This window comes from Castor canadensis, chromosome 4, assembly GCF_047511655.1.
Source record: "Castor canadensis chromosome 4, mCasCan1.hap1v2, whole genome shotgun sequence".
NCBI lineage: Eukaryota > Metazoa > Chordata > Mammalia > Rodentia > Castoridae > Castor > Castor canadensis.
The window spans coordinates 71463-86221 of NC_133389.1; the positions used below are offsets into that span (position 1 = coordinate 71463).

At 45.9% G+C, this 14759-nt stretch overlaps 1 protein-coding gene across 1 annotated transcript in view; it reads left to right on the forward strand.

Moving 5' to 3' along the window:
* Pard6g (par-6 family cell polarity regulator gamma) overlaps positions 1-10793 on the forward strand; it is a 66459-nt gene extending 55666 nt beyond the window's left edge. The window contains exon 3 of the mRNA XM_074069584.1: positions 6452-10793. Coding sequence (XP_073925685.1) covers positions 6452-7308 — 857 coding nt within the window. The 3' untranslated portion in view covers positions 7309-10793. The remainder of the gene's footprint in view (positions 1-6451) is intronic.
* Positions 10794-14759: the final 3966 nt, after the last annotated feature.

Genomic DNA, 14759 nt, shown 5'->3' on the forward strand with positions numbered 1-14759 from the left:
CAAGGCATGTGGCAAGAGCTCCTTTTAAGTCAGTGCAAAACTGGCCCATAAACTTGTCCACAAGCACAGCACATAGAGGTCATGTCTCCAACAAGGCTCTGGGCTCAGAGTTCAGATCCATGGACTCCAAAATCCCTTCCTCACTTTTGTTGATGTTCTCAATTCCAGGTGACATGCAGAATAGCTGAAGCTGAACCACAGACACTGCTGTCCTGGCAGACTCTGGCTCAGGATACAGTTCTCAAGGGTCCTGTTTTTATAGAATGAAGAAAGGGCAGGAATTCAAATTGGAGGACAAGCATGGTGGCTCAAGCCTGTAATCCCAGCTACTCAGAAGTACAGACCAGAAGGATTGCAGTTAGAGGCCAAGCCTGGGCATAAAGCTGGATGTGGTGGCATGCACTTGTCATCCCAGCTGTGTGGGAAGCATTAATAGGAGGATCATAATCCAGGCCAGCCTGGAGATCCTATCCCAAAAAAATAACAAGTAAAAAGAGCTGGAGTGTGGCTCAAGAGGTAGAGCACCTGGCTACAAGCACAAGGCCCTGAGTTCAACCCCTTAATACTGCAAAAAAAAAAAGGGGGGGGGAGGAGAGGGGGCAGGACTGATGTCACTCACTCACTGTTCTGGGTGAAGGTCCCCAGGATGGGGGTAGAAGACACATAGTACCTATCTGTACAATGTCTGCCTGGCAGGCCTACCACTCCTGATAACAGCGAGAAGCAGTGTCTCTGTGTGTTTGTGTTTTCCCTGGGGTGGGGCCACAGCAGGGAAGCACTGGAAAGCATGGTGGAAGCACATGACCCATGGGTGGTGAACTCTGTCAGGACACAGAGGGAAGGGTGTGGGAGCTGACAGTGCCTGCCTCATCCGCAGAGGGGCCGGTGCTGCCATTTCAGAGTCTGCATCCTGACCTAAAGCCTCCCCAGTCACTTAGGAAAGTCCTGTCCAAACAGGCAGGTGCTCCAAAGACCAGATGGGGTGACCCATGATGGTTCTAGAGAGTTCCAGGGCAGCAGGGCCAGGTGGTCAGGGTTAGGCTGTGTCAAGGAGCTTACATGCCATGAGGCAGCACCATCCTCTGCAGCTGAGTGTGGAAGGGTGCTGCCTGGGGCTGGCCAGCTACATTTCGTAATGTAGGCCATGGGATGACTCGCTGCCACATCTGGGACCTCACTTTTGCTGGTCATTACATATTGCACCAGCAAGCCAGCCACTCTGGGTTTTCCATCTGTAGCAATGATATGCATCAGTTATTCATAAGGGAACCCTGATGCACATTCTGAATGCCTGATGAAAAGGGCCTTTATGCCAAGAGCTACCAGGACTGCCACTCAAGCCGTGGGTGCCCTGAATCCTCAGAAGTAAGTGACTGCCTTCATAGAGCAAATCAGTGCGTGAAGACATGTGCCTTCCTGTTCTCCCCTTGCCAAAGTCCAGTTAGACAGGCTCTCCAAAAGAATGGCCCAGAAACCTTTGAAAGAGGCAGGTTCTTCCCACCTCCCAGCCCTTCCTTAGGGTGAGAAGTCTCAGCTCAGGGTCCATGTCAAATGCATACATCATGTGAGGGATTCTTTTGTAAGAAATTACTGCTTAAAAGTTTCTAGTTTGAAAACTTGAACCATCAGAACTTTCTAGGACCAGGCTTCTATTTCCCCTCTTATTGAGGACATCTTGAAACAGAGGTGAGAAAAGAAAATACAATTTGAATGAAAACAGGATACAGGAGACATTTGCCTAAAAATTGAATCTCTCAATTATTTACTTTGTGGAAAATATAAGTTTACATATCACTTGATAAAGAAGCTGTGACAATTTTGCCCTTGTACAAAGTATTTCAGAAACCAGGGTTGGAATTTTAGGAATGGGCACTCTTTAGAACAAACTTTTTTAAGATAGCTTAGAATTTTTTACTAATAAAGTCCATGTGTGGTGGCTTATATTTAAGAAGGAGAGACATTGCTGTCTCAAATTCCAAGTCTTGTGACCCCAGCTTGTTTGCAGGCTGTGTGCCTTGCTCACTATGTGTCCTGACACAGACAGGCAGGGGCTGTATTTTCTCCACTTGGTAGTAGTTCACCAGGAACCAGGCCAGATGGCTGGAGGTGTGCAAACCATGGCCCTTGGACTGTAGGAAAGGAGTCCAGGAGAAGCATACAGCTATCTTATCTCTTCAAGAGTTAAAAAAAAAAAACCAGAGTCATATACACAATCCCTCTTTTGAGGGGCATCTGCATATTTCCCCACCAAACACTACAGTCTTTCACCTCCTGTCTAGAGACCAGCACATCTCCTCACACAGCCATTTACCAGTAGTGGACACATTTCTTGTCTCTCCAACCCTTTGTTACTCAGAACGAGACCATAACCTACAGCATAGTGTTGGCACTGAACAAGGACCAGGGTTCAGAACCTACATGCTTGGACCAGGGCTCAGAACCTGGACCAGGGCTCTGAATTGGCATCCTGGATTGGGTCTTAGAATTTGCATCCTTGGACAGGGGCTCACAGCCTGTATCCTTGGACCACAGCTCAGAACCTGCATTCTTGGATCAGGGCTCCAAACTTGCATCCTTAGCCTGGGGCACAAAGCCTGCATCCTTGGACTGGAATTCAGAACCTGGACCAGGACTCAAAATTTGCATCCTTGGGCTGGGGCTCAGACCTACCTGGCTGGTGTGCAGGCCTAGTCAGTGAGAAGCACTGGGGAAAGCACACATCCTGCTCTGTCAGAACCACTGAATGCTCTCCTTCTGGGTTACATTCCCCGCAGTTTAGCCTCTTACTCCTTGTCCCCAGGAGGAGCAGCATGGGTCAGGGCATCTGACACAAGCCACCACCTATGGAGGGGACATCTTCCCAGGCTGGCCTGGAGGAAGTGAGTGGGAGTCTCAGCAGCTCCTGCCCTATCTACCTTCTACAGAGCCTCCTCCCAGAACCCCTGGGTGTCTACAAAGGCAGACAGTGAAGCACCTGCCACTCAATCAAACCTTGCCCTCTGTGGGGCTCCACACAGGACCCATGCCCTCCTTCCAGGTTATTCTGGATCCCACCCCCATCCAACCAGTGCACATCTCCAGGATTACCAAGCTCACTGCCCTGAAGTGCATCATGCAGAGCCATGCCCTGTCTCTGGCCCCCCATGTGCCATGATGCATACACACACCATACACTGTCCCTTCACACATCAGGAGCTGTGCCCTATCCCCAGCCACCAATGTGTGATTCTGCCCAAACACACTCATGTGATGTCACACTTCTGGGACCTTTGCCAAGTGGGGCATGGCCCTACTAGATCCAGAGGTCCCACTTGTACTCAATTCACTTTCACTATGTGGACAGACTGGTGTCTTGTACTGAAAAGTAAGAATCATTCTGTAGTTCAACATACTGGGCCCCGAAGGGAGCAGCTGGCTTTCAGCACTTTTTGATACGCTACAATTTCCCCAGATGCATAGGAAAATAAACATGGGAGTTGGGAACACAGGTCAAGGCCAAAGGGGTCAGCAATGGATGTTAGGGTCTAGTCAGCACCATATAATCAAATGTTAGGGGACCTAGTTTGTCAGGTCTTAGTGTTTACAATTTCAGAGTCCTAAAGAAAGAGGCTTCCATGGTATATAGAACAGACCCAGTGTCCAATCCCTGCATCAGCTCACCTACAAGCAAGGGGACCTCAGTAACAGCAGTGGGCAAAGGTAAAGTGAGAAGAGGGAATAGATCTCTAGGACCCGGCCTCATAGCCCTTGGCCAGATTCCAGCCCTAAAGCACTCTTGTACATTTCTGGAATGTATTAATGGCAACATACCTAGAGGTAGTTGGGGACCATCTACCAAAATTAAAATGCATAAATCTAAACAGTCTGAGAATTTACCCTACAGGTATTTGCCTCTCTCTGCACACACACTCCATCTGATTTACTATAGGTTTTTTACTATTTATTACAAGATAGAAATGCTTATATCCACAGAGTAGAACACTGCCATACGCAGTACATCCTGTGGTATGGGGAATATATCAAGTGCTTAGTTTTATTGTGTCACATTGTTGGCAAAGAAAGGGAAAACCCGTTTTTCTCAATACTGTGTGGGTTTAGAGACTGTAAGGACAAGACCAACAGCAGCAATCACAGGGAGAGGAAAATGAATGCACAGTAATCCAGGGAAAGGTGTGGTCTGGGGTGTCCATAGTGCTTCTCATCCAGTTACAGCTTAGAATTGGCTTGTTGGGGGATGACTGAATGTCCGTTTATACTGGATGAGGTGGGTGAAAAAGGCAAGATGACAGAAGCTAAGAATAGACCTAAAGACACAGGTGTAAATCCAGAGGAACTTGGCTTCAGCATACCTACTCCCTCAAGTCCCACTTCAGAGGAGAGGCAAAAGTCCCCCTGGGCAGATAATAACTTTTTGGAACAGACAAAATGTATGCATACATTAGTTTCTTGGTAAGAAATTTAGAACTTCCAACTTATGAACATAATTCCATTTGTTAAAGTAAAACCAGATCATATGGAGCCCTGGAGCTGAGAACCAGCTTTGATCTTTGGTAAAATTTGAAAGAGAAAGAAGCTGCACTACAAATGCTCACCTGTCTCCATGTTCACAGTCTCACCTTCTACAGCCTCCACTGCTTGTCACAGCATCATTTGAGGTATTTGGGGATCTTCACATCACAGATAGCAATTTTTGTGGAAGTGGCAATGACCACCTCTCAGTGCCGAACCAAGGGAAAGAGGTCCGGTCACAAGCAGCAAGACACAGCTCTGCTGCTTCCAGAAACCTCACACTGGCCTCTGTGGCTCAGTTGGGATGTCCCTGCATGAAGCAAACTTGTAGTATCCTCCGTGCTGACTACAGGGCCTGTCCCGTGTTCTGGCTTTCTCAGTGTACCTTCTGCAGGATGGTGGTTCCTGTTGCACATGGCCTCTGGAACATCTAGCAGATGGGAGCATCAACCGGTTCCTCTGAAGATAGGGTCTCAGCTGCAGCAGGGCCTTCCCTTTTTGGACTCTGCAGCCTTGAGGCTGCCTCCTTTAGCCTTACCCAAGGCACCAGCCCTCTTGTCTTCAGATTTATTCTCCTTAGGGTCCAGCTTCTTAGCTTTGCCACCTGTTCTTTTACTGGTGGCTCATGCCTGTAATCCTTGCTACTCAGGAGGAAAAGATCAGGAGGATCATGGTTCAAAGCCAGCTCCAGGCAAATAGTTCACGAAATCCTATCTTGAAAAAAAAACCCTTCACAAAAAAAGGGGGCTGCTGGAGTGGCTCAAGGTGCAGGCCCTGAGTTCAAACTCCAGTACCACAAAAAAAAAAAAAAAAAAGAAAAAGTTCTCTTGCCAGTTCCTGTGACTATTCCCAACTTTCTCCCTTCTTTTCCTTCCTTTCTCTTACCCAAACTTCCCACCTAAACTGCCTGTAGCCTATCTCTTTTTATGCCACCAATCATTTGTCTTTTGCAACCATACAAGAAGAGCTAGTACTAATGTCAAGGCTGGTGACAGAGACTGTTCTGTGGGTGCCCATGAGCTGGCAACTTTAGACCAAGCTCCTTAGCATCCCCTAGCCAGTTAGTTAATTCATCCGACATGGTTTGTTTTGCAGTAGTCCATGTCAGGGCAGTGTTCACACTTCCCCCAGCATGGAGTACTATATCTCACTTGGTCAGTCACTGACCAGAAATGGGAAGAAATGATTCCCTAAGAAATACCTTCCATTATGTGGAGCAGTCAAGCAGCTAGTTACAACTGTCAAGCTTATACCTAGGGAGAGAAGAATGAGTGTGGAGAGTCTGTCTTCCTGGAGATTAACCTAAGACAGAGCTAGCTCTCTGCCTTAAAGTTGAAAGAGAAGGAAGAAAAGGGAGACTCATTTTTAGGGACTCAGTTGGGTAAAGTTTAAGAAGCCTCCAGTCCAGCCTCCCATCTCCATGAAAGTTCCATGTCCCAGGCTCTGCTAGGGTTCAGCCCACATCTTCTGCACTTACCAGCCTGCTGGGCACTTAGACCTTCCTTGTATCACTAATTCTTTTTGTTGCAGGATCTTCTTCCCACCTCTTACCCTCTTAAGTCATTTGGTTGTCTGTGGGCCAGTTTGGAGATCTCTACAGAGTTAATCTTAGGGTGGTAGTCACACTTGCACTTGGCCTCAACGTGTGCATGGAATCCTCTTGGGCCAGATGGTGTTTGGGCTTGGTGAAGCAATTTGTAAGTCACTTCAGTTTGTATGTGAAGTCCCAGTGTGTGTGACCATAAAAGATCTACATAGAGCTCTGCCAGGCCTCAGAGAACCAGAGGGAGGTAGTTGAAAGGCAAGCAGCAGGAAGAACTGGGCTTTACCAAGATGGCAACCCCAGGCTTCCCAGTTTTGCAATGTTTGGATTTACTTCTGTTCTTTTCTGAATACCTGTGTGATATGCACCTCTGACTGTCCCCTTTCTGGACTGTTTCAGAAGAAGCAGACCACTACAGCTTTGGGGCAGGCACGCTGTCAAGGAAGAAGAAGGTGCTGGTGACACTGAGGGATGAGGGTCTACGCCGCCGAGCCCACCTCGACATTGGCATGCCACATGACTTCCGCCCAGTGTCCTCCATCATTGATGTGGACATCCTCCCAGAGACACACCGTCGAGTGCGGCTCTACAGGCACGGCTGTGAGAAGCCGCTGGGCTTCTACATCCGAGATGGTACCAGCGTGCGAGTAACCCCCCATGGGCTGGAGAAGGTTCCAGGCATCTTTATTTCCCGCATGGTGCCTGGGGGCCTCGCAGAGAGCACCGGATTGCTGGCTGTGAATGACGAAGTCCTGGAGGTGAATGGGATTGAGGTGGCCGGGAAGACATTGGATCAAGTCACAGATATGATGATCGCCAACAGCCACAACCTCATTGTCACTGTCAAGCCTGCCAACCAGAGGAACAACATTGTCCGCAGCAGCCGCACCTCAGGCAGTTCTGGCCAGTCCACAGACAGCACTACCAGCCACCACAGCCTGCCAGCTGCTCACGTCCTGCAGAACTTCCACCCTGAGGAGATGGAGAGTGATGAGGAGGCCGACATTGTCATCGAGGGGGCTCTGGAGCCTCAACACATTCCCAAGATGCAGGGTGTGCCTCCAGGCAGCCTCTCTCGGGCCAACGGCACCAGCCTTGCCCACAGGCTGCATCGGGACCTAGGTCTGCACAACTCCGGGCGGGAAAGCAACGGTAGCATCCACAAACTTCTCAGCTCCCTGAAGTCGGACCCCCGCCACAGCCTGGTCCTCCCCCAGGGAGGAGTAGAGGAGCATGGGCCAGCTGTTACTCTCTAGGGCCCAGGCCACTGGGGCAGGCTGAGGTCCCAGACAGTGTTGCCATATGACCAATGAGTGGGGGATTGTTGAGGGGAGCTAGCAACACTATCAAATACATAGTGATTCCAGAAGTAAAATCTCCAAAGGGAAATATTTTTTAATTTTTATGCCAATTTTAAAATTAAGAAAGCTAATTGTGTACTTTTCCCCTGCTTTTTTATTTCAACTTCTGGACAGGAACCGAAAATATTGTATTTTTGTAGGCTTTCTCTACAGAACCTAAAATACACACACATGCACATACATTCTGGGTCAGATCTAAGTGCCCATTGCAAAATGGAAAACCTAAGTGCAGAAAAAGTTTTATTTTTAAACTGTAAAAATACTTCATTTTTTAAATGAAGCTTTAAAGTAATTTTTTAAATAACAAAATTCATTTTTTAACTTGTGCAAAAACACACTCTGATGCCAGACCACTCTGCTGACCAGCAGTAAGACTGGTACAAAAAGGCAGACTTTCCAAGGGATAGGTGCACCCACACCTGTGACAAGTGCAACTATAGGGGAGGAATTTCAATTTTCAGTGTTTACAGCACACTGCATTTGTGGAGTCTCCCAGGACATTATGTCAGGCCACCATCTCCTGCCTCACAGAGTCAGTGTAGAAAGCTGACAGCTCTGCAGGCTGGAAGGTGAGGCAGCAATGCTGAGTGTGATTAAAATCCAGTGTTTATTCTGAGATATGTCAGTTTTCCTTGGGCTAACTGGCTCTAGGCCAGTTTTTAAGATGTTGTCAGTAGAAATGAGGGCCGAACAACATATGCCCCCATAGAGCCTGCATGAGTAGTCAGGTGGATGTATGTATTGTATCTTTGCTTTTAAAACAGCCGATTCTTTTTACAAGTACAATATGTACTTCTAATGCTAACTTCCATTCCTTGAATAGTGGTCAGTGGCAGGAGTTCTTTTAACTATAAAAAGTCATGTGAAACTTAATGGTCTTGTCAAATACTAAATTTATTGTCACTTTCCTTTGGCCTTCTTAGAGGTTACTCTTGTTTGATCCATTTAAACTTAATGAAGTGTATTTTCTGTTTGGATACAATGTCAGGAGAAAAAATGTCACATTTATGCTTTGAGAACAAACTTTGACCAAATGAATCCTTCATACAGGTAAAAGTATTTTCCAGGGTTTCTGGCCACAAGCCCCGCCTGCTGCCCGTGTGATCCAGCACCACCTGCTGGTCAGTGGCAGAACTGTCCTGATTTCACAAATGTCAGATGGAAAGGGTGTGTCTCAACATCTTCGTTTGTCCTGAATTCATTAAGTGAAAATTCTTTTCCTTTGGAAACTATTTATTGAGCAGAAATAGGTTTTGCTGAGTAATTGTTTCTGGGACCCAAGTCTGAGTTTCTTATTTGTGTGCATAAGAACCCTGACCACCCGTTTCTGAGCAATGAAGAGCAAAGTGCTCCCCACCACCGTCTCAGACTGCTAGAGCGTCTCCTTACTGCAGCAGTCAGAAATGTTTTTTACCAAGTATTGTAGAACCTAAACTCTGATACTTAGTTACCACCACAAAGAAATGTTCCCTTATTAAGTTATTGCTGGTTGTTGAATATCTGTTGAACAACTGGGTTTGCTATCAAGAAGGAAAGTTATATTTCTTACCCTGTTTTAAGTTGTTCAGCAAATGTGAATCCATTTTTTAAAGAAAAAAAGCTTACTCTGAACTTTGTGTGCTATTGCTTGTAATTGTAAGAATTACAAGCTGCTTGGAGTAACTGCTTGAGTGTATTTTTCTATCCAGGTCTATACTTCTGCCATTTTCTTCTTTAAAAAAAAAAACTGTGTCATTATATATTAAAGTTTTTTGTTTTATATATCAGAGAATAAAAATGTTTTTTTCTTTTGAGTTAGCAAAATGCATTACTAATATATTTCAATTGTAGGTATTGGTACCAATGGCAGAGAAACTTGCCACTTAGAAGGACTGACTAGTATTTATCAAGATCCTATTATGTGCCATATCCCCACACCCTATGAGGTGTTATTCCCATTGTACAAACGAGAAAACAGACCAAAGCTCAGATTGATAGGTGGTCCAGAAACTTTCTTTGAAGTCCTTTTAGAGAAGGTTTCCTGAATAGTTACCTAAATACACTGGTTTGCAAAAATTTTCCCTAGTGTTATCATTCTGATATTACTAAAAGTATAATGCTTTCACAAAGATTCACTCAAATCACAAGTATTGTGATGGCAGAAAACACCAGTAATTCATAGAGGAAACACACACACCCTGAGAGGAGTTTTACACATATTGTTCACCTTATGAATCCCATGGCGACCCTAGACTGCAGCCTGCTCAGAGCTGGGGAAACATAAGTAGCTGGACAGTTGACTCCTGCTATCAACTAATGGGATGGTGCTGTGGTGGTAGGAGGAGGAACCAGCACTGGACACATCCTCTGAACATGCCCAGTTTCATGGCCCCTCACATGGTTCAGTGCAAGATACTGAGTGCAAGCAGAGGCCACAAATCCAACCTGTCACAAATCCAATCCATGTCACAAACCAAGAGCATAGATGCTGCCCAGGGAGCCAACCCAGGTGAATTGTTTATCATAAGTCTGGGAAGTTATTAAAATCTTCTGGTTTTACATGAACTGACTCCAGAGAAGGAGTGAGGTCTTACGGCAAGTTGCACAAGTGACATAGGCAAACATCACCTCTGTCCGATGTTTGTAAAAGGATGCAAATATGAGTCACTGTGGTAGACAGGTCCCTTCTTAATCCTTGCATGAGCAAGAACGGGTCCTAGAATGGATGACAAGTTCTGTTGGGGAAAAATCTCCATCTCGGCAGTAAAGTACTATGAAGCGTCTTATAGTGTTCTAAAGATTAACCAGTCACTGTGATCAGACTTAAGATGCAAGACTGAACTCTTCATGTGAGAATGAGGAACATTTACTGTTTCCCAAAAGCATGGACCACATAGCTCATTTATAGCTTCATCTCCTGAGAAAGTTAACAGATCAGCTTAAGCACAAGGACTTCCCATGTCAGACTGTCTGGGGCTAGTTAAACAGCACTTGGTCCACTGTGGGGCTCAGGACAGATCTGGGTGGAGTTCAAGAATCTTTGTCTCCAACAAGTCCCCAGTGATGATGCTGATGCTACTGGCCCAAAAATCACACTCAGAACCCCTGACCAATCCCTCTAAAAATGTTTCTCAAGAAAATAGGATTTGGCCATGATCTTGGGCTTGGTGGCAAAAGACCAAGTATTATGTTACATACTGACTGTGGTTTAAATTCAGGCAATCTGGAAAAGCTCCTAACACTCTTCCATACTATCCTTTGCATTACTTTTCACTCCCCACCACCATGTTGCAATACCACAAAACCACCTGTTCTTTCTGACTCTAGCATGCATTCTTAGAGCAATTATCCCCTTGGGACAGAGAAGACCCAAGCCAATATGTAGATGTATTCTTCCCTTATCTTTGCTCACTTAAGTTTTATTCTCCTTTGTCTTCATAAAAAGAGATTAAAGAGACTTAAGGTATCAAAGATTTTTTTCAGTCTTGAAACGTTTCTAATGAATGGTGTAAATTCTTACTATGTTGATGTCACGTGACCTATCAAACATGATAGCTGTGCCACCTATCAAACAGGGTCTGTTTCACAGCACAAAACCAAGGTACATCTTCCAGTGAATCCCAACAAGCCCACTGCAAGGCAGACAGAAATAGGAAGATCAGACATTGACCATGACCCACATAGGGCTTTCTATGTAGTTCAAAATCTACCTGCCACACCCAATTCTTGAACCAAGCAATCACATGTGAGAGGTCAGAGTCCCGCATCTACCTGCACAAACTCTGACTAAAGATGCCCAGTCGCAGAGACAAGAGGGTCAGGGTCAGCACTCCACCTCCATAAAGGTGCTGGTTACAGATGTCCCAAGAAGCACTGCATCATGTCTTACCATGGTTTTATGTCTATTCTTCCTATACCAATGCAAGCTCTTCATTCAGATTGTCATGTTCTTTCTGACATTCTGCTATTGATTGTTTTATATTGTGCAGCTCTTTCCATGGGTCTTATACCTGAGAAACAGGTAATACCTAAACAAAGTGCACTGTGTATAATTTGCGAAAAAGCAAACAAAACTAGGAGGAGATGGTGAGTTTTTATCTACTTTCCAGATGTGGACATGAAGGCAGGCTGCTATTTCCACCATATACAATGATTTCTGAAGCTACAGCCAATCAGCTGCTTCCAGAAGCACAGTGTTGACCCACCTGGACAAAGCCATCCTACACCTCTGATCATGCCGATGGAGCCTCGGACCTTCACTACTCCCATCACTGCAGACACAGCTCCACCACAGCCATGACTACACAGAAAGGGCAGTTTCTTGTGTCCAGGCTCCTCTCAAGGAGTGGTTTAGCAGGTTTGAAGGGACTATTACCTGCTCAGCATGGACCACAGATGGAAAATCAGTGAGAAAAAGGTAATGCTTTCCCTTTGTTTGTCAAGAGCCTTGGATTTGACAGCAGTTTGGAAAGTCTCTCAGATGGAGACCCCTACCACACAGCCAAAGTGGAAACCTGATTCATTCTTGCTGGTACCCACTCACCAAGATCAACCTTGTCTCCCCCAAATACTCACACTCACATGTCTCCTCCCCCTACCTCAGCCCACAGCAACCAGTGTCTGTTGGTCTTCCCCACCAGAGCAAATCCTGCAGGCTCAGAGCAGCAAGTGGTAACTTAGTGAGGAAAGAAGTACATTTCCAAGAGCTGTGCAACAACTGGCAAGAGAAGTGAAGAGGGACAGGACACATATCACCCTGCACAGGTGGCTAGACTGTGGCAAACAAGAAGGGATACCACAAACATCCCATCAGGTACCACAGTGTACACACAAAGGTTTTCCATCTGTGTTGCTGTCACTTAGGCATGCAGGCTTCACACCTCCTCATCCCTCCGTCAGAGCTAGCTACATGACACCTCGGTGTCTGCACCAACCAGGGAATGAGCACCTGCCCTAGAAGTGGAGACACCTTCTCTGCGCTAGGGGGGCTTTGTGACAAACAACCTGGACTGCACTGCTACCTCACAGCAGGGCTGTCCCTTCTGTGCTTCAGCACACTAGCCAGGAGCTTCCTGTGACACAGGCTCTAACCCAGCACCCTCAGCGTCTGTTCCCTGCCTCAGCCATCCCCTGTTCCCAGAGGCTCGGGACACCGCCTCTGCTACATCTCCCAAAGCAGCGCTTTTTCTGAGGACAGCACTTCCTAATAGGGTGGGCTCTGCCATCCCTGAAATGATGGCCATGCCATTCTTTATTCCTCTCTCAAGATCACAAAACCAGTGAAATCAAATCGGTTTGAAACAATCTAATCCCAACACCTTTCATCACTGCACTTGGGCCAAGCCTCTACCCCTAACCCAGCCCTGACTGGAGGTAGGTGGAGATAGGAGGCAGAGAAGTGTGGGTGAAAGGGGACTCATAGCCTTCAGGGAGGGTTGTGAAGACAAAACAGTGCTACCTCAAGGGGTTAGCATTCACGAAACCCAGCAGACTGACCTTCCTGCTTGGAAAGGACAGAGACAGACTGGTTTGTGCCCCACCCTAGGCACATGGATAGGGAGTCACTCACCTTCTATCCCAGGTCAGAATCCTTCAACTTCCAGGGGCAGCTGGTGTTTCCTCCCCAGCTCACATCACTCTTACAGCAATGGCTCATGTTAACATGTGTTCTCACACTGGTATGTCTCAATTCCCTCAACCCTGAAGAAAGGCAGCGGTGTCATCGTTTAAAGCCAAGGAGACTCAGTTCATGGAGGAAGTACTCAAGGTACTTCCTCCAAGGACTCCAAGTACTCAAGGTACTTCCAAGTACTCAATGACTCAAGGTCATGAATCCAAAGTCTATGCTCCTTAGGACTGGTGCTCCACAGAGGCACTTGGGACAGAGCCTGAAGGGTCCTGAGAAGTCCACATGCATATAATTCTCATATCCTAAACCAAAGGTCTACTCATGCAGACCTTTTTGGCCCACTGTCTCCAAATGTGCCAACCCAAAATATCCACAAAGTGCTGCCAACAATGTGAATCACAGACACACAACCTCAGCAAAGCACCCGAGGGCATCCAGACAACTCACCCTGACAGCACGAAGCACACACACACAGTATGAAGGACAGGGCAAGACAGTGGCTGCCTGGAGGATGGGATGGTGGTGACTTTTTTTTTCTTACTCTTTGAAGTTTTCAGAAAAACAAGTGTGATCAATTTTGTAATCAGAAGGAAAATAGAGACTCCTATGCAAGTATAAGAGCAAGAAATGTGTATTCACCTGTTTTGTGTTACACCTGAGGCCCAGGTATAAATGAGTTTACTTAGCTTGCAGCTCTGGAGGTATAGGTGGGAGTGCTTAGGATAGTGAGGCCACATTACCAGGCAGAAGTCAGAGGGTGACTCAGGGTCAGGATCAGGCTTTTACAACTGGCTCTCACTGAAACGCTGAGTCCCAGAGAACTGTGTTAATCCATCCCAGAGCAGTACCTGCAGTGACCTGAGGACCTTTTACTAGACCCTGCCTCTTAAAGTTCCCCCAACTATCAACAGCACCACACTTGGGGCCTCCAGCACGTGAACCCCTGGAGGACATAAAACCGCCAGCCCCAGCAGGTGCCTTAGCTTCTTTTGAAACCTTTGAAAGGTTTCTGAAAGACAACAGAGCTTTGGTGTGTGTATGTGTGTTAACCACATGTTTTTTCCTATGATAAAAATAACATGCTCATTTTGGAAATTTTTAAAATATCAAGTGATCAAAGAAAAATCTACCAGATAATTACTGTTGATGTTTTCTTATGCCTTTAGAAACTGTCAGAGAGAACTTGATAGATGCTAAATACACTATGCATGCCTTATTTGCAGATTTGCTGCACAGTTTTGACCAAGCACAGTCAAAAAATAATAATTTTTTAAAACTCAAAAGAAATTTCAAAAACAAAAATTTTAAATCCCTGCATGCACATTGGCACAGAGCTCTGTCTCATGCTTATCATCAATTGTGCTTAGATCATTGTGTGATCTGTTTCCCTACCCTTAATTTTGTGAAAATCTGCCCCCCAAAAGGCAAATTGTGCCCCAAAAGCAAGGTAAATGTTAATGTGTTTACTTTAAGTGATAAGGTGAAAATTTTAGATTTGTGAAAGGTACAGTCTTTAGTGGAAATTGGGCGGCATTATGGGAAAAAAATCAATCAAGTATCTACCATACAGAACTCAACTCTGCATCCTCAGCGTTCATGGGTTTTCCTCAGCTGCAAGCTCCTTGGACCCTATACCCTGAATACCAAGGATCAGTATGACATAGAATATTACTACACTTTACTTTTTCATATAATGTGTATGACTTTTCCCATGGCAATAAAAGTTCTTCTAAAACAG